Source organism: Arachis hypogaea, chromosome 11, assembly GCF_003086295.3.
Source record: "Arachis hypogaea cultivar Tifrunner chromosome 11, arahy.Tifrunner.gnm2.J5K5, whole genome shotgun sequence".
Lineage (NCBI taxonomy): Eukaryota > Viridiplantae > Streptophyta > Magnoliopsida > Fabales > Fabaceae > Arachis > Arachis hypogaea.
The window spans coordinates 49838707-49865787 of record NC_092046.1 but is presented as its reverse complement, the minus strand read 5'-3'; the positions used below and the strand labels follow the sequence as shown (position 1 = coordinate 49865787).

The following is a 27081-nucleotide window of genomic DNA, read 5'->3' as shown; positions in this document are numbered from 1 at the left end:
ACTTAAAAGTATTTTTAATTTCTCAAGAACTTAAATATTTACAAACAAAAAAATCAAGAATCGATTTGTATTTTTCTTTTTTATTTTTTAACGTTTTGTATCTTTTGTATCTCTGAACTTGAATCTGTATGACTCCGAGATCTCTTTAACACTCTTGAATTTTGTCCCTAGTTTGGAACCTTTCTGAAAAAAAAAAAATGTGTGCTTAGTGGTTACAAAATGTGAAATCAAATCAATTCGCATCTCTATTCACTGTTAATAAATTTGGTTTACTCTCAACAACTTCTATAAAAAAAAATTATCAGTTAAGATGATATCCCATACATATTATGTGTACAATTAAAGGTTTGCCATTATATCTTGTGTGCTCGCCATGAATTATTTATTTTGAATTATTTGTAAAAAAATTTATTATGTATTTGAGTATAAATATATGTATTATTTAATTTATTTTTAATATATATTTTATATTAATTATTAATTTAATAGTTAATTTTTTCATGTAGATGTAGTATATTGTAAAACAAAAATATGAGTTAAGATGATATCTCATATTTTATATGTACCTTTCTCATTATATCTTGTGTGCTCCCCATGCATTATTTATTCCGCATTGTTGCTTATTGTTCAGTGACAGATCGTCCTCCAAACACGTTCCCAAAGAAAAAAAAAAGGATGATCCTCCAACTAATAATAATCTTTACGATGATTCATGAACCCATTGAATATTGACATTGAGAGATCTTTGGACATTTGTGGACATGAAATAAAGAGTAACTGGGACCTATTGCCACGTAGTGCAGCACATGCTTCCCATGGTTGGGACAAGATCCCGTTATATCCTAAACTTTAGAATGATTTTCATGCGCATTGCTAACTTTCACATTAGTTAAGTGCTTGTGTTTTAGCTTCCTTAATAAATATTCTAAAAATATTACAACAATTAAGAATACATCAAACAATAAGTTTTAATAACAAGATGGTTTTGTTTTTGGTGGAGAAAGTATTTTTCAGATTTTGATGACCAAGTAAAAAGATGCTAATTCAATGAATAGGATTTCATTCGTACAACAAGTGTTAGAAATTCTATGTTTGACCCAAAATTTAATGAATTTGCATACCAGTTTACTATGGTTTAGTTAGACCAACTATTTAAAGGTCGGTTTTTTTGAAAAAATTGATTTTTTTTTTATCAACTATTTTTTTTTTTGTAACATGGACTTAAAATAATATAATATAAATCTATACTTCCAAAACAGTCTGAATTACTATCCATATTTTAATGATCAAGCACTAAATATTTTAATCAAACACATATTCTCCTGTATAATTTCATCTTTCATATTGAAATGTGATTTTTTTTTTAAAAAATTTGAAAGAAATGAAAAAGAGTTTATAATAAATCCCAAGTGATTTAATTTATCATTTCTAATAGGAACAACAATACATATTATAAAAAATTAGAATAATAAACAATACACAAAAATTACAATAATAAATTTTACAATATCAAACAAAAAATATTCTATAATTGTTTTAATATTCTCAGTATTTTTTTATTTAGCATTATTTTGGACGATAACATTTTATTACTTATGACTCTATTGTTATGTATGATCAATTTTTTATTTATTTTGTCATTTTTAATAAAAATAATAATTCATATTATAACAAAATTATAATAAAAAATTTAAATAAAAATAAAAAATCAAAATATAAAAGAAAGTATTAAATATGATAAAAAAAATTATGGAGAAAATTATTAAAACCAATAATGACCAGTAACAAACCTAAACACCTGTTAAGTGCGCAAAAGCTACAGTTTCTTGCGTCAAGTGAACGCACTTTTAGAATACAAAATTATGTCTACGTTCAGAGAAAAAAAAGGTTGCCAAACATCTCAACGTGTTTGCCAAACTCACCCTTAATAGTAATAGCATATCAAAAACCATAGTCTCTTGTTTCAACAGAATGAGTACATCAGGTAACGGAATTCCTAAAAATTTATATACCAACATAATCCACAAAATACTAGTTTGATTAATAAAAAAAAGAATAGCAAGATTGATCAGCTTATTGAATCCTCTGTCTCCTCCATATCTCCATTAAATTTCAAGTACTGTCACCAATTTGTTAAAGGTGGCATCATCAAATGAACCATCCTGCAGACCTTGCTCTGCTACCAATTTGTACAATGAAGTTTCCATCAAGGACAGTAACCACCTGAATACATTTGGGGATTTGAGGTTTAATTTGAAGTTAAGAGAGAGAGACAGAAACAGAGACAGAGACAGAGACAGAAATAAAAAGCCTGTTGTTGAGGATATCAATTGCTAGCTTTCCAGGGAACTTCAATGGAGATGCTGAAAGCCGAGGATCATTATCTTTCTCCAAATTCAACGTAATTAGTGTATTATCCAACAAATTACGTTTTACATAAAACATCAGTGCTGCCTCCACAAAATCATCAAGATCCTTTCCAAAACAGGAACAATGCAAAACTTTTTTAAATCACCACACTGTAATAAGCTTAATAGCTATAACAAGAATGACTACAAGTATCAGTATATCTCAAAACTATATTTCATTAATTCAATATATCAATTTGAATCAGTACCTTCTTGTGACATGCATACAGTTTATACAACAATAAGTCCAGAAATCCAGGACAACAAATTTTCCTTTCAGATCCTGTCAAAAGATAGAATCACAATCCAATGAGTTATTGCAAATCTTTTATTTGGATTATAACACAAGCTGAAGAAAGGTACCCTGTGAAATTGTAGTGGAGTTGTATTCAGCCAATCAAGTTTCGATGGAAATTTAGGAACAATCTGAGTGTTCCCCTTGAACAGTAAAAAGAAATTAACGACAAATATCAAATTAGAACTTCTCATTTACAAGCCACAGTTGCTCACTCATGGGCTAAATGCCAAAACTCCAACATTCAATCTCCACTTCTTTTTCCAAATAAGGAGATTTAAACATTATCTGATATAAAAGTTTTACAACAAACTCCCAAGACTACATACTATATCCAACAGAACCTCCACTGAAATGCTAATATTCTTTCCTGTATGATTTTCTCCAGACCCTTCAGCTCAATGAACCTCCTCTGTGGCCTGTGAAAAAGCTGCTCACAGTAAAATTTGTGTCACTTCTTGAAATCATCCTTCATCTACAATCATTTGAACCAAGCTAGATACATAATTAAATAATTTATCAAAAGCCTAGAAACCGACAAAGAGATCAGACTAAAATTTTGAGCTACTTGAATGTTTAAGAAATTAGATTCTAAACTTTAAAGTAAGCACAAAAAAACAAAGCAGCATGAGTGATAAAAAATTATGAATTTAAAAATCCTAAATTGAGGAAAAATATGAAAATATGTAAAAAGACCTAATATGCACTGATGGATGAACTTGGCCATGCCGGACTTGAAGACGAGAATATGGAGGCGGCACTCGAGGAAGTTCTCAACAGTGAGAGAGAGAGAGGGGGGATATAATCGAGCTTGTTCTGCGTCTCGTCAAGGAGGTAATAATGGAACATCCTCAAAGGCTTGGGCGTTGCAACCAGATTTGGAGAGGCGATGAACTGCGGTGGCGACGGCAAGACGACGGCGAAGCGAGCTCTCTCTTCTCTCTGAATCTCTTTGTTTTGCTCTTCTCTCATATCTCCTCAGCCAGCGACACTGAGTCCACGCCCAAACTGTGCTCCGAGAGCTTCACATCCGCCTGAGCAAAAGTAGAACAAGCGGCAGAACTTGTCGAGGAAGACGACGCAGCGATGACACCAAGCAGATCTCCTCCACCATGATGTGCCGTTGGTGCTTTCTTGTAATAAAAAATTCTAAAATGTTTTCAAATTCCTCTCAACTGTTATTCTACTTTATTTGTGAACCAACTCATGCATTTTTTATTATTTGAATTTATAACCTGGTCCTTCAAGGTCCAAATTATTCTTTCCCCATCGAAGAAAGCTCCTAACAAGATATGTATCTTTTAGGTATTTTTTGTCGCCCTCAACAAAAGTATTTCATTTTTCGGTGGGATATGCTAATCAGCTCTTTTATATATGTATATATAAAATACACGATAATATTAGAGAGACAAAAAAAAAAGCGAAACTTATCTTATTTAATATTTATTAATTGTTACATTAAATAAAATAAATTCCAGTTATTTTTATTTTATTTTTTGTTTTACACTACAAAAAAAACTGGTAAAAATGGTGGTTTATTTATTTGTATTTACGACAGTTTGAACCGTCTTATTATCAGAAACGACAGTTTTCAAAAAATCTTCATAATTCTTTAGGTTGAAATGGCTGTTTTTAGATAGGTTAAAATGGTGGTTCAAACTGCTACTATTTCCAAATAAAATACCATTTTCTGGTTGCTTAAAACAGCAGTTCAAACTGCCATTATTTTCAGGGTGAAAATGGCATTTTTGGTTGGTTGATACGGTAGTTTGAACCACCATTTTACCATGACATAGTGGCATTTTAGTTGGTTAAAACAACGTTTGAAACCGTCATTTTTACCAGATTAAAACAGCATTTTTGGTTGGTTAAAGCAGCATTTTTGAACCGCCATTTTTACCCTGACACTGACATTTTTATTGGTTAACACGGCATTTAAAATTGCCATCTTTACCGTATTAAAATGACATTTTATGTTATTTAAAATGGCAGTTACAAACTGCTTATTTACCGAGTAAAAGTGACATTTTTTATCGTTTAAAAAGGCATTTTTTACAGTCGTTTTTACCGCATTAAACAAATAATTTTTTGATTAAAATTTCATAATAACAAAAAATCATAATTCATAAACAAAATATTATATAACTCATAAACAAAGTATTAAATATAATATGATTTTTTAGTATTGAAAATCAAAAGTAATAACTCCTATACAAAGTATCAAACATAACTTGATTTTTTAACTATAATAAGAAAAAAAAACATAATAAAACTATATGGTAGCCAAATACAAGAAAAAGAACTATAATTTCCTACTATATCACATGACAAGTAAATTTTATTAGCTAATAATTTCTCTCTCGATACAGTTTCTAAGGCAAATTGGTGAACTTAAAGGGGTAGCGGCTGCTAGTTCTGTGTTGGTGAAGGAATACCTGATCACCATTATTAATTGCTTGAACATGTGAAACATCTAGACTGGAAAAATTGGTGATTGACAATGGCGCAAGTGGTGAAATAGGATTGATGAAAGGTGGTGATGGTTGCATAATCATAGGCCTCATTTGGTTGAACATCATCAATGGCATGCAAAGTCCTCTCCCCATTAACATTATCTGCAAACATATACATATGCAACAATTTTCTATAAATATATCTCAACACTAATTATGAACTTGAATTAGCTAGATAAAGGATTAATTAATAGTAAAATTGACTTGCAACTGAAGCTTCAAGGTCTTAAGATAGTCAATTTCATCATCAAGAGTTGAAACTTTATCAATCTAGCACATACATTATATTGGCACTCACAATGCGAAAAATTAAGTTGGGAATATAATGAACACTAGTGACTAGAAACACCTTATTTCAATTGAGTATGAGTTCTTTCAATGAAGGAATCATCTTGCTGACCCTTTCAGATAAATTATGAACCTCTTGGTCCATGCTGCTCTTGGCTTTGTAATCCCTTCTTTTACACATGTTATAAATTTATTAGAAACAGTTTACTCCATATATCTAAACTGATAGCTTTTGATATTTTTAAAAATTCAACACTTCTAAATTAGCTACAAATCATAGAACCAGAAATTTGAAATAACATACCCAACAACCTCGTGGCCAAAAATTTGGGAAGACGGTAGAGTTTGTCCCTAAAAGGCCAAAACATAAAAAATGACAAAATTTAGAACTTAATTATTAATACCAAATTATTCAAGAATAAACTCTCTCTCTCTCAACTATTGATAAACACAATTGTATAACGTCACGCCGTCACCAAATTATTTACAAATCCTAAAAAATCATATCAACTAGTAAAAAGAATATACTCTGAAATATATGTACCAACATATAATTATAAAATCAAAAACAAAAACAACTATATGTAGTGCATCTATTCTTAAAAGTAGCAACTTTTTAAATTAAGTAATTCTCAGTAAATATACCAGTAAAGGACTTCTCATATTTCAACATAATTGAGAGGAAAAAATACCATAATGTGAATTATGGGGACATTTACCTTGAAACGACATGAAAATTTTATGCCAATATAATTGCCCCTAGTTTATTATTGATAACCCAAACATGGATATCAGAATTAGATATGTAGCAATCTTTTATTCAAAACAAAAATCTTGAGATGACAATGCTGAAAGACAGTAAGTATATTCACATCATTCAAAGCTTAAAATTTTGGATGAACTAAAATTTGAAACGTGGAAACAAAATTGAAATAATATAGAAACCTTTCTTTGAAGCTTCATATGTTCTACTTAAAGCTTTTTTGGCCTTTTTGCCTTTCTTTTGTTAACTTCTCTTGTGAAAACTGTCATGACACAAAAATAGCTCAAATTTAAATATACATGAGAGATTCAATACCAAAAAAAAAGATAGTTAACAGATACCAAACTATGTTAAACTAATAGATTCAAAATGCAACATAATATCAAATTATATGCATAAGAATTCTATATATATAAGCACAAATAATTACCATCAGAAGTAGATTAAAGATACAGCTTACAAAGCAGTGGAACAATGAATTTGGCCACTGAGTTTTTCAATCTATGGTGGCTTGAAGAAGCAATGAGAGTGCTCACCAAATTGATTCCTTCTTCCTACATTCATTCAAGGAAATGAGGAATAGAACATAAGTTTGGACTCCGAGCATCAACAATTCAAAAAACCATACAGACCATCACATAATATTATACAAATAAAGAGCAACATGAGGCAGAAAATGCATTAATAACACATTTCAAGTTTAATGCCTCATTCTGTCCTAAATTTATTTCTTCTTTACAACAAGGTCATGCTTATTCATAGTCCCAGATGTAATGAAATCATAATTGCTATCTGCTACAGATACACCCTGATGATATCAATGATTCTTTGAAATCAGAGGTAAGATCCTATGAACTCACCTTTCACATGAAACACAGAGATAAGATCTTCAAATATTTTCCCTGTGTTAGAAAGAGCAAAGGCTATTAGAGAAGGGAATATGGCTTTGAAGCTTCACACAATTGACTACGATCATTATTGGGTGGAGAAGTCAAGTTTTGTCACCCCATGAGTTTCAAGACACTTGCAATAATTGATGATGAACTCAAGAAGGAGATAGTTGATGATTTGGAAAGTTTGTGAATGGGAAAGAGTTTTATAAGAGGATTGGGAAAGCTTGGAAAAGAGGCTACCTATTGTATGGTTCTCTAGGGACTAGCTAATCAAGTCTCATCGCCGCCATGGCAAATTATCTTAATTATGACATTTATGACATCTATGGCAATTCTTGTCCTCCAATGAGTTTTACAAAACCACAGCAGAAGTTGTTGTAGCCATTTAATCTGAAATTGTGGCAGAATTAAATTTAACTTAATGCTTACAAAATTCAGTTGTGTTTTTGGAGAAAACAAAGTCAACAATAAGAGAATCAAATAAAAACAAAAGGAAAAACGCATCCAAGAAGACTATAAATGACCTTAACGATTACAATTCACATGAATTGCAGCTGTAAGGAACAAAATCATCAGTAATAACCAAAATGACCAAAAGGAACGGCAATCCAAAACAAAACAAGAATTGGTGGTTCCTATGAACTTAGAAGCAAAACAAATATTCAAACAGTGAGAAAGTAAATTTATTATAACAACACGTAAGCATTTGCACAACGATGATAAGGTGCCCGGAGAAAAGAAGTAATGAAGTAATAAGGTGCACGGAGAAAAGAATGCAGATAAGTGAAAGAAATTGATATCCATGCCGAGTGCATAGAGAACGATGTCATTGTTCTACTTTATATACCTCTGCATCAGCAAGAAAATTAAAAATTGAAAGCCAAAATACAAAAACTTACATCATTCAAACATCAACACAACATTCATGGAACAGATTAGCAATGCTTCATGTCTCTTCATTATTGCATTTAACCATCATTCAAACACTTACATCAGAAAATACACACACACCATATTTTGTACTAATTTTGGACAAATAATGCAGATTAATCAGTTTAATAAAATAGATTAGGTGTCAAACTAAATAAAATCAAAAGCAAAAAAACAACAACACAACAGAAAATGCAGCAGTAACAAGCTAACAACAACAACAACATCATCATAAAAGGTCAATGAAAGTTAAAATATACAATAATAAAAATAGAACCAGCATTCTTTGTTTCTTCCTACTAGAGCATGAAGTAGATATAAAAGAACGAAGAGTTACCTATTAGAAGTGATAGAGATGGCGAAACCAAACTGTAGAAGCTTGCTGAAGGTAGCAACAATGGCATTGCTTGCCACGACGAGGAGATGAGCCAGATTGAAAACCAGATCGTAGAAGGTAGCGACAATGGTGTTGCTTGTGATGACCCAGAGATGAATGATGGCGATGAGATGAGTGACAACAAATCTTCATATCGAAGCCAAATCATAGAAGCTCACTGAAGGAGAAGAATGCCCCGCCAGAGGAGAATGCACTACCAGAGGAGAACATTGCCAGAGGAAATCGTCGCTGGAGAGAGTGTTTCAATTCACAGCACACAATCTCATCGGAGGAGAACGCCAAGAAAATCGTCGCTGGAGTAGATCGTCATCGGAGCAGACATTGGTGTTGATCACCGTCGAAGGAGAGCACAAATCGTCGTTTTTGGGTTTGACAGTGGTGGCAATATGCGTTAGGGTTTTCCTTGTTGGGAGAACACATTTGATTTAAGATATTTGGGTTTTCCAAACATTTCAGATTTTCTTTTGTTGGGGCCTTTTTTTTTAAAACAATGTGCTCTGATATTGGCAGTTTCAACCGCCAAAATCACCAAAAACCACCATTGTATGTAAATTAATTTTTGCAGCATCATAAAATGCCATAATAATGTAACACCCTCACTATTAGAAGTCACGCTTCCGGCTGCACTACTTTGATAGCAATAAATATTACGACTACTTTACATACTATTGTATTGCTGATTTCTTTGAAAACCAGAAATAAATACTTTATCTTAAGAAAAATACAAGCAGGCATAAATTCATATACAAGACTCCTTACACAATAACTCAATATATTATACATATAAAACATATAATTCATATCCCTCTTACAAACTTGTAATAACAAAGACGAGGGAAGAAAATAATCTAATTAATACAACAACATATAAACCAAACGCAGTATAACTCTTCTTAATGCTTCTTCATCCGGTTCCTGAAAAGATTTTGAACGATTTTCCTATTGGTTTTTAAAAGATTCATAAGGCAATGATAATCACTGAGCTTGAGAACATTTTTCTTATTAAATATCTTCTTATGACAATTTTGAAACTCCCTGGTGAGACTGTGTGGGTAGGTTCTCACCCCTCGAATATTATGGCGGTTGTTTAAAACCGCCGTAATATAAATATCATTTTAAACCCTTTTTTATAGTGTTACCAAATATTATTGTTGGGTATGTTCTCGCACACTATCGATACGTTGAATTGTTGTTCGGTATATTTAAGAAAATAAATACAGAAATTAACAATAAATGGATTATTCAATAAATTAAAATCACGTCGAAGTAATTTAAAGCTATATGCTATTATGCGAAACATAAGGAAATCACTGTGTTGTATGTTATGGTAACTATGCTAGGGTGGTTAGGATATCTTAAAAAGTGTTATTAAAATCAAAGTAAATATTTTATTATTTAATAATATTTTTTTAATTTTTAAAATTAAAAAAATTTTAAATATATAAAAAAATAGAATTTTAATTTTAACAATACCTATATAGTTATAATCACTCTTACATAAATAAGCATCTCATTAAGATTTTTTCAAATTCTCTGTTAGGATTTTTTTCTTTAAATTTTTTTTCGCTTTCACAAGTTTTGAATTTCACAATCATCAATTCTAAGTGCTTTGGCTGGAGTTTGATGGGATCATGACAGATACGAGTGTTGATCGTGATCAACAATATTTTACTCCAATCAATGACAAAAAATAAAACATCATTTTCTTTGGTGAGGAGGTGGTGGAGGAAAGTTCATTGGTATATATGTGAAAGGTGTGAAAGGAGTTTAGTCGAATAAATTTTGGTGCATAGATTTTTGAGAAGTTTCCTTACCTTCAATAATATGATCTTCTAAAATTTAACCTATGATAGTATACATAGTTAGTTGTCATGTAACAAAATTTGTATCATCCAATTTGTCTACAATTAAATTGAAAAGAGACTTGTTGCCAGAAATGGTGGGAATTACTATCGCCATGGATCAAGCCACTTGTGCTCTTGATACTAAGAAAGAGCAGTTGAAAGGCTAAAAGGATTCAGAGAAAACAAAGGGAAAGAAGAAGAGAAAAATTCAAGAAAGTGTAGAATTTATTTGTTATTGACTATATCATATTCGTCATGATTAATACAAGCATAAGACTAATATATATAGCCTATCTAATATGCACATATATAGTCTATATACTTAAAGATTCCTAACTGCCACTCATAATAGAATTGAAAAGTTAACTGTCTGACTACCACTTTCCTGTTTAGACTCTATTATAGGTTTATTGTTATTTCCTATAGATAAATAAGTTTGTTATAATTTTTGTTCAAACATTCATATATACATGGATCAATGGATCAAAATAAATAAGGAAACTATTTAGAAAAAAAACAACCATTTGTACTCATGAACATTACAAACACTAACGAAAATACCCATAAAAGAAGGAAACTAATGTTCTACCCATCAAAGATGGGTTCTTTACGACAAAATTATCCAAATCCTAAATCTTTGTTCACTTTTAAATAAAATTTCAAAATTACCCATACTCTTTATCTTCAACCTCAACTTTACAACCACTTATTCTTTTCCAAATTCTAAACTTTCACAATAATTACCACCCAAACATCCCTACCACCTCTGGAACTCTACCCTCTTTTGCATCTAACACTTCCAATACTCTATTGCCCGCCTCATTCACTTGCAATCCTCTGCTGCTGCCCTCCAAAACAGCTCCCCACTGCTACACGACCCTCCCGAAGATGACATCATTGTTAAATTGAACACCATCGTCGAAGGCCCCGCCTCACCAGCACCACTCATGCTTCCAAAGTTATTAGATTACTATTTAGCTTGTTGCTTGTAAAGCAGAAATTTATTTGAAGCTTCATCCGTTTGAGGATGCAGAATCCATACTTTAAACATTTCTAAGGTGGAAGGTTGTCCCCTGGCCTACTCTCAAAACAAGCTTTTTGGCATGCCTGGTGAAGCCTACGTGAATTTTGTCTTTGTACGGGTTGAGATGGTCTTAGGAAGGTAAAAAAATTTTAAGATTCCAAATCCATAACTAGAAAGAATATTTAACTGATGATGGTCTTTGTACGGGTTGTTTAGTGCGTTAATTTTGTATTTTGAAGCAGGATTTTTGTTAAGTGCGCTAATTTCCTAGCTGATGATTGAAAAGAATTTTCTTATCCCAAAATTTTATTGCTAATGTGATGAATATGGTTGCTGATTACTTGATTAGTGAGAAAGTTATACTCAGCAATACTACTAATCTAGCTTCGGTACTCTGTATTTCTATTTTTGCAATTTCTCTCCTTCATATAGATTTTAATGGACTTATAGCATGCTTAAGATTGTAGTTTGTTAGTAGACTTCAGAAATGAAAATCTAACTTAAAATTTAGGTTGTCATTTAATCTCTTTTCCTTTACTGCACCCAAATTTTCATTGTGAATAACAAAGAGTTGTTATCAGTCTATGATTACTTATGTTTATTAGAAATTATCAAATAGATTGGCATTAGGTGATTTTTTTAAAATGTCATTTTTGATTAAGTGATATAACTTCTTCATTTGGGTTTTTATACATGGGACTTGTGTGTCCTTTTTTCACTCAACAATAATGCTGTTGGCAACCATATTTTGTTGGGTTTGTGCCGCTGTGGAAATTTCAATGATAGGTGGTTAGAAGTTTGCAATTTCAAATGCCTTACATACAAATTTTTTCTGTACTTATACATTGATTGACATGAGCACTCAACATATAAAGTCGTGTTCTGTGTTTACACACTTTTCTATTCAATCTTGTTAAAATATTGATATACACTTAATTGCTTTCCTGTATTTTCCATTTTATTGTATGCATTTTTTATACTAGGAATCTAAGATGCCAGGAAAGCTCGTTACACAAAAAAATCAAGATTGAAAACACCATGTTAGTACCCTTAAACGGGAGCTACTACATCTTTATCCTCAAATCATGATGATTGTATAATTCCCCCGCCCAGTGATGGTGGTGTCCCTGCAGCGACATCTTTTCACCCATTCCATCTGCCCCGGAGCGAACCAAGACTTGATACACAGACCTGCAACAATGGTGTACAAACTTTGGAGCTAGGAGATGAAGACTTGGACTTAGAGGCAAATGAGGTAGATTCATTTGAATAACACATTGACAACCTATTTGCTGCTTCTGATGCTGAAAGTCACAAAGGATGCAAGACTACTGAGTTTTGAAATGTTCATATCATCAGTAACAAATCTTGGACCTCTATATATTCCAAATAATTAGACTCTGTTATTTTTATTTTTCTAACATCTTGGACACAACAGTGACATAAATAACGTTCTATTTTTATAGATTCGGATGGCATAATCAATCAAGAAAGAAAATTTAAGTGTGACGGAAGCTATGAATTGGCCTAATAATGGTAGAAAGATTATATTAAGGTTCAACGGGGAATTGCAACCAATTGGAGATGGAACTAGTCTGTTGAATGTCGTTCTTGGATTGTTAGGTGCTGATTATAACAAATTTTTATCTGTGAGAAAAGTTGGCAAAAGGTGCCTGGCAAAGATAGGGTTTATAATGATTACATAAAGGTAAACATTTATAGCATTGTTGAATTAAATCAATTCTTTCATTGTATAATTACTAACAGCTTGAACTTATCGTTGCAGGAAATGTTCCACTTTGATGGAGATAGAGGTGGAAGTATTAAGAAAATAATTTTGAAAAGTATAGGGAAGTCCTGGAAGGATGCAAGGAATATGTTGTATCATGATTATTACAAATCAACAAGGACGCTTGAGCAAAATCTTGAGGGACGCCGGGCAAAAATTGATAAAGAGCATTGGAGATGGTTCCTTGATTATTGTAATGACCCTGACATATAGGTAACCTATTTTGAATTTGTTAAGAAATATTACTATTTATGGTACATTAATATGGACAAATTTGGTGTCTAATCAATCTTATTTTTTATGGCATAAAAAGAAAATTGCAGAAAAAATGCTGTGAATCGAATGAAATAACTATTCACTCATATTGGCGGTACTAAAAGCTTGGCAAGGCAAAGAAAAAAGGAGGTAATTTAGGTTTGAATTCATTTTGAACTGTATTTTAGACTATATCTTCTTTATTTGGATTTAATACAGTTATAGTATAAACTATATTGTTACTGCCAAAACTACAAGGGAGGAGAGTTATGGACCATAGTGCGCAAACGACGTGATGGCTCATATATACATGAAGAAGCTCGGAGCATTGATGTAAGTACTATGTTTAATCCTTTATATTGTTTCTCGTTGGATTTAATTATAAAATTGTGTTGAATATGCTCTAGCCCGTAATTACTTATGTATGATTATTTATGTTTGTAGAAAAAAACTATGGAGATTAAGCAGCATAATGAATCCGCTAGAATATTGCCAGAAAATGATTCCCTTAACCAAGCTCTCCGAAAAGAGCAGGTATAGTGCATGGCATGGGTTTCGAACTGACTCCAAGTCAACTCTTTCATCTGAGTTCGTAGTCTCCTCTGGATGGAGCTCAAATAGAGGAGGCCCAAAGGATGTTGTTTGAACTACAGGTAGAGGTGACGGCCGAGAAATTGAAAAGGAGGGTAGCGGAGGATAAAGTAGCAGCAAAGAAATTGAAAAGGAAGGCAGTGGAGGAAGAAGTAGCAGTAGAGAAATTAAAGAGGAAGGCAGTGGAGGATAATATAGCAACAGAGAAGATAAAGAGGCAAGCAATAGAAAGTGTTCTAAGTTATCTAATTCAACGACAAGATGGGGAGCTGCCACCAGACATCGCTGCACAGACAAATTCTTTGAATGGACATAGCAAAAAATTGAGATTAGGATTTAATTTAATTTTATTTGAAGTATATATTTTGTTTAATATACTTTATTAATTAGAAAAATACTGTATTCATATTAATATAAATATATTAATTTGTTTCGCAGTTAAATTTTCATGAGTTCTCGTACTCAATTTAAATTTTTAGAAAGAATTGATAAAAACATTAAATTTAAAAAATAATCCCCAAAAAATATATGTATTCCCAGAATATTTAAAGAAAAATAAAATAATATATTTTAATTTAAAAAATTAGCAGCAATAAAATGGTGGCGATTTACAACCGCCGCAAATAAATTTGGAAGAAAAAATTACAGCACCAAATAGCTGCGGTTAGTGACCGTCGCAAAAGAAGGTGAAATCATCTTTGACCATAACGCGACAGTTCAGAACCGCCACAATTCCATCCAACGACCCAAAATATCTAAATAGTGGTGGTTATATCAGCGGTTGTTGAACATTGTCGCAAAATTTAATCCTACATTCTAAAAGACGGCGGTCCTTAAACTACTAGTATTCTGTTTAGCGGTAGTTCCAAATTGTCGCAAATCATAAAAAATCGCCGCTAGTATCCGCTTCTCTTGTAATGAAAAAAGATGATTATAAATTGAATAATGTTTGAGAGTCATAGTTTGAAAGTTATTGGGAGTCATAATTTAGTTTTTTGGCCTTTTTTTAATTAGTTCATTTCCCTTTTTATATTTTTTAATTATTATTAAAATAAAAAAATAATTTTAATTATAATAAATATATAATTTTAAATCTAATAAATATATAATTATAAATATTAAATTAAATAAAATAACTTCATGTTATTATCTTCTTAGCAATATTATATAAATTGTTAACCGATGCTGTTGCACTTTGATAAAAATACACTACTAAGCAGCTGCTAACAAAATTAGAAACCTATGCATGGTACGAGATTACGCAACTGTAACTGCGGTTATAACACTGCTATTGTACGTGGTATCAATCCTATCAACATTACAGGGATAATTGTGGCCGTTACATATACATATTTTTTTTCTTTAATTTCTTCTTTATCCATCAATGGTTAACACAACCACAATGGTAATTTTAGGCTTTGAGTTTTAATATAAATAAAGCAAAAGCTATGCATGGTAAGCAGTGTCTGATTCCTCAAGTTCAATGCCCTCCTCGGCAAGCCTTTTATCCTTGTAAACATACCACTTGGAACATAGTAAGAAAATCACGACGTTCAAAGCACTTAGAGTAGCCAATAGCCAATAGAAATTGTAGAGTTTCCCTTTGTTAAGGTTGTCGGCGAGCCATGGCTTTCGGGTTCCAGTGACCTTGTCCACTATGGTCACCAACAAGGAGCTGAAGAAGAACCCTAAGGACAAGGTACTCAAGAACAAACCGGTGCTCATTGCTTTCATCCCTTTGGGACATTCCCTTAGGAAGAAATCTAGTTGACCTATGTAGGTGAATGCCTCTCCTGACCCCACAAAGAAGAACTGAGGGATTAGCCAGAACACGCTCAACGGTACCACCTGTGTGTTTCACAAATATAAATACGCGCAATTTGTTAAAGACATAATAATTTATCAGCTTGAATTTTTAAAATAAATAATTTTACACCAAAATTTATAAAAAAGAAGATATATTTAATTTGAAATGGTCGGTTTAACGACAATTTTAAACCGCTGTTATTATCAAAATAAATTGCCATTATTCAGCGCGTTTGTTGTACTGCAAATCACGGATCAAATTTAAAAAAACTTATGTACATATCCCTTATCGATTTAAGTTTTCTGGACACATACTCTCACGATAATATTAAAAGTAATATCGTACAATGCATAAATGTGCAAAAAAAAAAATATATATATGTGGATACAAAAAATTAATGGTTAAAACAGCTGTTATGTATATATTATTTAATTTATTTTTAAAATATATTTTATATTTTAATATATATCTTATATGAATAGTTAATTTAGAGTTTGTTTAGTTAAGTTAATAAGTAATTTTTTTTAATTTTTAACTTATAAAAATGTATAGTATTAATATTTGGTGTAATTTTTAAAATAAAATTATAATTTTTTAAAAAATTATTTAAATATTTATAAAAAATTAAAAAAATAACTTTTTTTATAATAAAAAATTATTTTATTATATTTTTTAAAAAATAAATATTCTTAAATTAAAAAATTAAATATAAAATAATTTATTTATAAACTACTTTTAATATCAGTATCTATTATTTAAATTATTTTTAAAAAAATTTTAATTAAATTGTTAGGCAAACTAGTTCTTAGTGATAAATTTTGTATGTACACCTAACATAGTTGGCGTATATCCATGCGAGTTAAAATGAAGAATGTTATACCTTATTAGAAGCATCATCATGATCCAATCCATGTGACTCAGCGACCCTTAATCGCTTTATCTCAGTGAGTGCGGCTGCAACCATGGCGAAGATTGAGAGTACTAACCCTACGCCGATACGTTGCAAAGGCGTCAGGCCTTGCGGGTTCTTGAGTGATTTTCTCATGATTGGGACAACCACGCGGTCGTAGATGGGGACGGTAAGGAGTATGCTTCCGACGAAGAAGACGGTGAGTGATGCCGCCGGGATTTGGAACGATTTTCCGATGTGGCGGTCCATGGTGGTGGCTTGTGACACTGAGAATGTGCTCATTTGAGCGTAGACTGTCCAAAACATGATGGTGGTGGCCCATATTGGCAACATCCTTAAAACCATTTTTACTTCTTCAATGTCGGTTAAGGTTGATAGATACCATTTTCTCTCCGCCGTGGTTTCGCCGCCGATGGTGTTTGAGTCCCTAATTGCAGCCTTGTCCAAGAATCTGAAAAGAGCATACCATTCAATTATCTAATAATAATAATAATAACAATAATAATAATAATAAAATGTTTAATTAATAAAATTGAGTATGTGATTGATTTCAAAGTTCTTTCGAATACCAAGGAGAATTTATTGAAAGGGATGTCCAAATTAACTTCCTTTGATAAAAGGGTATCCGAAATTCTATAGATTCCAATTCATGGTAGGAGCTAGCATTAATCTCAGATAGCAAGCGGGTTTGACAAGTGAATATAAAATTGACTGGGATATACCTCCTATTAGTGTATAACAGACAAGATAGAATCACCTTGCCAGAAAACCACGTGATATAAGTTGTGCTTGTGCTCATTTGATAATAAGGTTTTGGTAGTAATTAGCACGAAGTGAGTGTATGTTTTTTGTTTGAGGAGTGCTAGGAGCCAGCAACTTTTATGATTTGTAACTATCAAATAGCTATTAAAAATGATTTTAAAGGTGTGAGATTTAATCTAGTGGCTCACTTTTCTTTATTGATTACATGTTAGCCAAAATTTAATAAAGTTGTTGGTCTTAGACTTTTTCTTTTTGTTTATTTTCTCAAAGAACTTGCATGCATGTATCGGGCATATCAACCAAATAAAGAAGCTTTTTTATTTTTATTACTGCAAAAATATGAGACCATGATCAATTAGTCCTACACATCATTTAACAGCAATGTATATATGAGTTGATTTGGTGTAAGAAGTGAAAAATATTTACGTAAAGAGAAATACTATCTTTTATTATAAATTTTTTTTTCTAAAATTTTAAACTGATAAAAAAAATAAATAATTATATCTTTAATATATTTTTCACACGAAATTTTTTTGAGTTTTTATAAATATTTATATAGGCATATATTTTTTATTTTTTTATTTGTCTTATATTAAAATTTTTATTTTTTAGATCAACAAAAAGCGAATTCTAAAATTTTAGATTATAAAAAATTTGATACCATCATGATATTAGTTTTTTTAAAAATTTAAACTTATAAAAGAAAGAATATAAATGATTATAATAATAATTCTAATAAAAATAAATTCTATTTATCTATCGTCTGTGGTTAGAAATGCCACTTCATGATTTATCATAGGTAGTCCTTGGACCTAGAGATGGCACAAACAATAAAAATCTTGTTCACGTCCGTGACAGTATCACAGTAACGCTGGGTTGGTTGGGTGGAAGACAGCGACAAAAATTAAGGTATGAAAGACTATAGAACGAGAGGGGTTGATTGGTGAATAGGACACATATGCATATGGACATGAGGCGTGCACGTAAACTGAGGAACAGGCTTGCCATTGCTTTAGTCCTAGTGATTTCTACTTCCACTAATTTTATTTGGAAAGATAATTGGGAATCTCTGTAATTATTTTCTTAATTTTTACGTTTTGATATTTTCAAAAAATAAAATATATATCTACATTTTTCTCATTTAAATATTAAAAAATAATTTTAAAAATAAATTAGGACTTTTAATCGTTACTCTTTTATTTATTCTTTTCTTTTAAAAATCAAAGGGTACTACTGCTTGCATTCACAAGTGAACAATAATTATATATTGTATTTATATATTAATAAATTGTTTGGCTATAACTTTCACATACATAGATGAATTTTAGTGTAATTCTTTTTTGCTAATTGCACAGTTATGTATTAACAATCAAATCTTATTTTTAAAAAGTTGATTATTAATTCATCAGCCCAACTTAATTTAAGAGTTTCATTAAGGAGATATATATGAGTTTTTTTTAGTAGAGTTTTTTGAGTTTCTATTCCTAATTCTATGTTTTACCCTAAAATGACAGTTGTTTGTGGATTAAGGGGACATACATCAATTTATATAATTTTTTTTATGAGTAAAATATAAAAGGAATAATGGGATACTAGTAAGGAAGTGGATAACGTGAGAGACTCCCTCCATCCCCAGAAAAAGTTACTTTGTTCAACTACCCTTTACCTATAGTGATCTTCAGCAAAATAGAATCTTATTGGAACAAGTAAACAAGAAATATGAAAATTTATCAATATTTTAATATATTCTATGTAAACATTCTATTTATTTTCTATTTATAGAGGAAATAAATAAATAATAGAGGAAAAAAATTGTAACATATCCAAATAATAATTTTTTATTTAGAAAATATACAATTTTTTATAAAATTAAAATAATATATAATTTATTTTATTTGACTAAAATGCCTTTTAATATTATAATTGTATATATAAATTAATAATAATTCATTGATAATAATAATTATAATAATAAAATTATTATTTAAATCAACCAAACAATTATCACTGGTTTATACATATATAATTATAATGGTTATTATACAATACTTTAGTCAAGTAGATTAAAGAATATGTTATGTTAATCCTATAAAAGAGATGAGTGTTATTTACACATCTTGTAAAAGAAGAGAATATCACTTTCTTTAATAATATTTGATTTAATTTAACACACTATGATAATTATGTATAACAAATATTTTGCGTCCATTATGTACGTATCAAAATAAAGTTTCCATTTTATGGTTTCTTAACTAGTACTATCATAAGAGTAATGATTATGCAAACCTCTTTTATAATTTGTGGTTGAAATTTACCTAGAGAAAAAAGGGAGCATTTTAATTTCCTCCAATAGTAAATAACTTTTTTTTTTCTAGCATTATAAGCTGCTATAACTTCTGTGGTCACCGCTCGCAAGTAAACAAGAAGACAGGATAGAAAAGAGCGGAAGATATTTACTTTTAACAAATAAAAAGGACACTCATACGAGTGTCATTGATCAAGGAGAGGAAGATTTAAAAAATCCTTTACATTATATCAAACGTGTCAACGTCCTAATTATTATCTGTTAAAAAACATTTTCATTCTTATAGTGTCAGGTAATGTCACGAGTAGTTATGTGACGAAAATATTATATTTAAGTAGGATTGTTTTTAATATGACTATGATATAATAATATAATAAATATAAGATTTTAAAAATAATATTATTATAATTAAAATTAAAATAATATTTTTAAAAAAATGTTATTTAAAAAAATATTACTAAAATATAAAAAAATATAACTTTAATTTAATAATATTTGCATAATTATTGTAATTACCGAAATATAATAATATTAAAATCTATTATTTAAGTAATTTTTCTCTGAGATACACGTATCTACTAAATATGATTATGATGAAAAGTAATCAATCACATAGCATCCGGAGCATAAACATGATGTGCTAATTATTCCATAATTTATTTTAATTTCTCCTTTGAGCTCATGGAATAACATGGGAGGCCACCCCAGTCAGCATAAAAACAAAAGAAGAGCCTAAAACAATAGTTGTCCATTTCAATGATCAACTTTAGTTCTCAATCATTTAAGTATTTGGTAGACAATTTTGTTTTTTTTTTTTTTTTGGTCGATAGACAATTTTGTTTCTGAATTCTGATTGATAGCTAAAAAGGCTCAATTCATACACGGGGCCCATCCATGGTCAACACTAATGAAACCTTTATTTAAAACACTTAAAATAATCATTATATATTTATTCGGTAAAATCTAAAAAATTAAAATTTTTAGTATATAATTAATAATAATGAAATAAAATTATTTCTATAAAAAAAATTCACTACAAAAAAAATTAAAATTTAAAAATAAAAAATAAAAAATTACAAATAAAAAGATAATTTTATAATAATTTAATTATTTTTATTATTTATTTAAAGAAAATTTTTTTTATTAAAGTATAAAAAATGATATTAAAATGAGTAGGATTAAAAAATGTTAAAAATTTAGTATTATAAAAAAATATGAAAAGTTTATAAAAAAAATTAATTTGACCACTTTTTAAAATTTTAAAGATAAAAATTATTTACCTGTATATTTTTAGAGATTAATTTAATTACAAATAAATTTATGATATATGTCAAATAATATATGTCATTGACATGATATATCAACTAATTATTTTGTGACACGTAATACTACTATATTATTATGTCACATACCATTTAATATGATATATCATCATCTAATTAACGAAAAAATTAATTTAATTTATATTTTATTTTTTAAAGACTAATAATATGACTAAAAATTTATTCGAGAATCAATTTAAAAAAGAGTAATCTTTTAAATATGAATTTGATTATTAACGGAGTGATCAATTTTTAAATTAAAATCACAAACTATTTTTATGAATTTGGACAAAAAATTATTTTATCAAAATAATTTTCAAAGGTTTTATAAATATTTTTGCACCGTTTATTCAACCAGGGATGTTCTCAACTATTCCCAAGGCTCACGGAAACGTAACTATCTAGACTCGATTATTCATATTTTTTTCCGAATCATGAATTTACATTTTTATAAGTTTCTCCCTTCGAAATTTTGAAGTGTCCTATATTTGCACGCAATGATTTGTTTATGTAATTACTTTTGAAATCTAATGTCAGCAATCAACAGTTCTAATATAATTAATATATACACTAAACCCATCAAGCATTAAATCTGGTTAAATATGCAGAAAGAACGCTTTGTGAGAAAGGGAAATAAAAGGTGGGGACAATATGTAATTATCCACTACTTTTTCTTTCCCAAGGTTGAAGGAACTGTAACTAAATATATTAATTTAGGAAAAATATAGACAAATAACATCTAATTAATTTTAGATAATTATAATTAAGAATTATTAATTATATATTTTTTAAAAATAAAAATTAAATAATAACTAATTAATAATAATTAATTAATATAAAATATAATTTAAAAATATTTGTTAATTTGTTGTTGATTAGATCTTTATTAATTATTTGACGAGATTCATTAATTTAATAGCATTATTATAAGTATTGCATCTTTATTAAATTGATTTTTGTTTTGATTTTCTTTTGGTGTATGGGGAAAATAAATGTATTTGTAAGGAAAAATTAATGTATTTGAACATAATATAATATATGAATACTTTAATTTATATATATTAAAAAATGAAAATCATAATTAACATAAAATAGTATAAAAGGATTATATAATAAAAAATTAAAAATTTTAGACAACCAATAATTTTTTATTTTTATTTTATATTTAAATTAATACTAATTAATTTTTTTTAAACTAAAAATGTTAATGTCGTAATATTCTTCCTCAAATTTATTAGAATATCTGAAAAAAATAATTATAAAGTTGCTTTTTTTCCTTTTAAGGTAGAGAAGATATTTAATTCCTTATCTGTCTGGTTACTTTTTTCCTCCCCCTGTTTGACTATTTCAAGTGTTAGCTTGATGCATTGATGTCTCAAATTTAATTTCAAGTATGATTGATGCTAAAAAGATGGATAAGTGAATAAAAAAATATTATTTATATAATAAAATTAATTATTATATAAATATATATAATTTATTCTAATTTTAATATATATTTATGTATTTTATATTAATATTTAATTTTATTAAATAATTTTAATTTATATTTAATATGATTAGAGTGAATAATATATAAATAAAAATATTTCATAATAGAAGAATTAATTAAAATAATTATAATTTATCTTATTTAATATTTATTAATTATTATGATAATTAATAAATAGATAACTTCTATCTGTTTTTTTTTTTATCCCTCTAACCATACTCATGTATGAATACGTGATGTATGTCTGTACGGACTGTTTATAATAAGGTAAAAACTTGGGTAAAAGTGTTACCGGTACTGCTTGGTATGAGGCAACATCTGCTTCTTCTTACTGATTGCTTCATCAGAGATGATGTCATCAACGTTGAACAGCAACGACGAATCTGACGGCAGTTCCAACCTCCTCTTCCTCCATGCCGCCACAAACACCACCGCGATCTGCGTCAGCGGGCTCCCCACCAGTTTCTTGAACCGGTACCTTCTAGTTCCAGACAAGAACACAACCAATCCACACAATATAGCACATGCACATATACCATAACCCCAGTCCCTGCCAAAGTTATCTTGAATATAAACAAGAACCGTAACAGCCAAAAGGGACCCTATGCTTATGAAGAAGAAGAACCAGTTGAAGAACTTAGTCATTTGTCCCTTCTCCCCTTTGTTCGACTCGTCAAACTGGTCGGAGCCGAAGCCTGAGACGCTAGATTTGAGGCCTCCGGTGCCGAGGGCGATTGTGTATAGCGCCAAGTATAGTACCATGAGTTGGGTATTTGATGCAGGTACACAAGGTGTGGATGGGTCTTTGCATTTCCTAGGGTGTAGTCCCGGAATTATGGTTGATATTGTCAAGATTGTTACTCCCTGTTGTACCGACACAATATCATACACAATTTTTATTAATACCTAAACAAAGAAATTAAAAAACTGAACTTGAAAGCAGGACATGCTCTGTTTCACCAAAGGAAGCCAAGTAATTTTTTTTAAGGGGTTGTTTGCGAGTTGGAATTTTATTAGGATATATTTTTAAACTCCAACTTGCAAACAAGTCCTAAAAGTATTCTCCTTGAGCATACTCATTCGCGCGTAGAATCCAATTTTTGTTGGTGGCGAAAGCAAAGCGGAGTGATTAATATCATGATATGTAAATATAAACATAGTGGAAAGATGATTAAAAGAGATGAAATGGAATGTCTTACAGTTGCTTGAACGGTTGCGAAGATGGCTATGGTGAGGTATCTGTCACGGACAGAATGGACAAAAGAAAACCAGTGAGTGATCACATGTAAAAAGTGCAAAGACAAAAGTTAATCTGAATAAAAAAAAATTATATATATAAACAAATAATTAAATCCAGCTCTTGTCTTTCAAACACTTTTTTTTCCCTTTTGGAAGTAAAATATTCCAAGGAGATTGAAGTATCATTGAACACAAAGCATTAAGAAAGCAACATTCTACCTTCCAATAAAAGTATCAGCCAAGAAGCCACCGAGCAAGCAGAGCATGAATGAGGTTCCGAGGAAGTTGGTTACTATGTTTGCAGAAGCAGCATTTCTTAAATGCATCGTACCCGTCAAATACGTCACCAGATTCACCGCGATTCCAAGCGTGGTTAACCTCTCACATGCTTCTCCTCCTATTATACATAAAAACAATCAAAACAAGACATTAACTTTACACTCTCATCATCTGATCTCTGTACAAAATAAAAAAACATTTGTGTGGTAATAGTAGTATGGACCTAAGATCATGGCTGCAGCAGCCCAACCACCAGTTTTGGACCTCTCAGCTGGGCGACCCTTGTAGTCCCAGGCATCGGGAATGGTCTCCCCTTGTGTTTGAGGCAAAGTTGCCATTTTTGATTGGGGAGATCGAGAAGAGACGGGAAAAGGTCACCAAGTTGGGTGAGGGCGAGGGAGTTAAGGTTCTCGGAGGCTTGTGTTTATATATAAGTAGAGCGAGGTGAGGAGGGACCATGAAGGAATTACGACTGAGATTTTAATAATGTTCATCATAGATGAGAGAGGCTCTTTGCCTAGCTAGCTACCCAATCATTCATTAGAATTATGTGTGAAAAAAGTTAAGTTCCTCCTCGGCAATCATGAACTAGGATACATTAAATTAATTATGATGCCGTTTTTTATTTTTTTTTATTTTTTATACAAATTGTTATCTAGTGTTTGAAATCCAGAAAATTGTTTTCTAAATGACAAATGCTCTATGAATCCAAAAATATTTTATAATGTTAAAAATCAGCTATCACACATATATATATATATATATATATATATATATATATATATATATATATATTTTATATATCTTTGTTTCAAATATGTTTCAACAAAATAATTAATCAATTAAATAATTAAATCTAATGATAAAATAATTAAATTTATTATAAGTGAATAAGCAAATTTTTTTTACACCAATATAATAAAAATATATACAAACACCAAATATATATATATATATATATATATATATATATATATATATATATATATATATATATATATAAGAAAAATATCCATTCAACCACACTTGAAAAGTGTAACTAAGAATGAAAGAAAATGATGCTTTAGGAAAAGGCTACATTTTTTTACTATGGAGACGCTTTAGTAGGGGATGTCTATTCAATCGTTGTTTATTTCAAAAGCTACGCTTTTCTGTACCAAAAACTACATTTTTTGCGTTTGGGAATAGGGTGTGATTTTCAAGTGATGCTGTTCAGAACCAAAGGCTACGCTTTTCAACTTCCATGCTTACTAAAATAGGTTACACTTATTTTTTCTACTGCATTACCTTTAAAGCATAGCCATATTATTATATACCATAGCTACTCTGTATAAATGTAACCTTGTGTCCGTCAATTTTTTTTAATTTATATATATATATATATATATATATATATATATATATATATTCTAATCAAATCCAATTGACTCGACCATTCATTGGGGATGCTGTTTGTTAGTTAAATCAAACTATTTACAATCTCAGTCAATACAAAAGATTGATGATAAATAAATGAACCATAGGTATATTACCTTCCTTCTTAAATAACTTTTGTAGGTTTTTCTTTAGACTCTACAAAATTTCCAGAAAAAAAAGAGAAAAATAAAATTTTGTTAATAAATCAGTACAAAAATATTCATCACCTACACGGCTACAATAATGTTTAAGAAGGTTTTATCATGCTGTTATAGTAATCCTATAAACTTGTTAGCTGTTACAATATACAAGATACAATAAACTAATAATATGGAAGTAATTCAATGAGGCCATTTATGTACATCACAAAACTTGTTTGGATTAACTACATTTATAAAAATTCAAGCAATCCTTACTGGTAAAGCATACAATAGTAGCAAACCTTGCATTCCACGAGAACTTTCCTAAACAGGAGCAATATTGTGCCGGACAATAACAGATAAAAAAGAAACAAATTTCCTAGGCAATAACGAGAGCAAAAGAAAAAAGATAAAAAGTGTACCTGTCAGTGTTCCCAGGCTATTTACTTTTGCAGAAGATGCATTATTAGAAGTCGATGCAGAAGATGATGCTAAGGACCTGGTACTTTTTTTGGAAATTTGTGCAGCTTCCTCTGAATTCATGTTTCCTCTGATAAAATCAACAATGGAATCAAAATTTTGAGAAAACAAATTGTAACGGATTCCATGTACTCTTAGGCTTGATAATAAATAAACAATAACCCATTGTACTGGAGTTCAAATTCACACAACCTGAAAGAACTTTACACTAACTCTAATGGATATACTAATCATATTTATGAAAGCATCATCATCATCATACAGTGAAATTGAACTTGAGTGATATCAACGCCTCAATTCAATAAATGGCTTTTAAAATTCACAAACTAGAATGCAAAATTAATTAATTTTCATTGGTTTGAAAGGAAAAACCCTAAATTAAACCTAAAAGAAGAGAAAATGATTATGGAGTGAAGAAAGGTCATTACCGAGAAAACATAGAACACATATGCGAGCAGATCCAATTGGGTGCACATGGCAAGCATCATGACACAATGGCTTGGAGACGGTGCAGCAGCTCAGCAGCGAGCTCCAGTTGATGACAGCGCGGCAACAGAGCACGACGGCAGTGAGACATCCCTCCTTCCTCCCTTCGAGCTCCTCGGCGGCACAACAGCTCGATGGTGGCAGAACGGCGACCACAGCAAGCCTCAGCAGTAGCGGTAGAGCTTCAGCGGCGACGAAGCACCCCCTTCTTCTCTCTTCCATCGTGTTTTCTCTCTTCCTCGAGCTTTTCTCACTAGCGCTCAATGACGACGGCGATGGCGGCAGAGCCCTAACCAGCGTCGTCCTCTAATCAAATTACAGAATCAAAATTTGCAGAATCTAAATTGCAGTGAAACTTAAATTTCATGAATTATAAAGGGGAATTAGGTGGAGGGAATCAAAACAGCAATGAATAACAACAATGGAATTAAATTCAGAGAGATCTAAATTGAA

General features: G+C 30.3%; 1 protein-coding gene across 1 annotated transcript; it reads right to left on the bottom strand.

The window, feature by feature from the left end:
• Window positions 1-15247: 15247 nt before the first annotated feature.
• On the bottom strand, window positions 15248-24685 carry LOC112720838 (protein NRT1/ PTR FAMILY 6.3). Its single transcript, XM_025771931.3, has 6 exons — window positions 24330-24685; window positions 24047-24224; window positions 23788-23827; window positions 22881-23452; window positions 16678-17158; window positions 15248-15838 (listed from the first exon to the last, which is right to left on the bottom strand). The coding sequence occupies exons 1-6, from the start codon at window positions 24442-24444 to the stop codon at window positions 15437-15439; spliced, it is 1788 nt and encodes a 595-aa protein (XP_025627716.1). The 5' UTR covers window positions 24445-24685; the 3' UTR covers window positions 15248-15436.
• Window positions 24686-27081: the final 2396 nt, after the last annotated feature.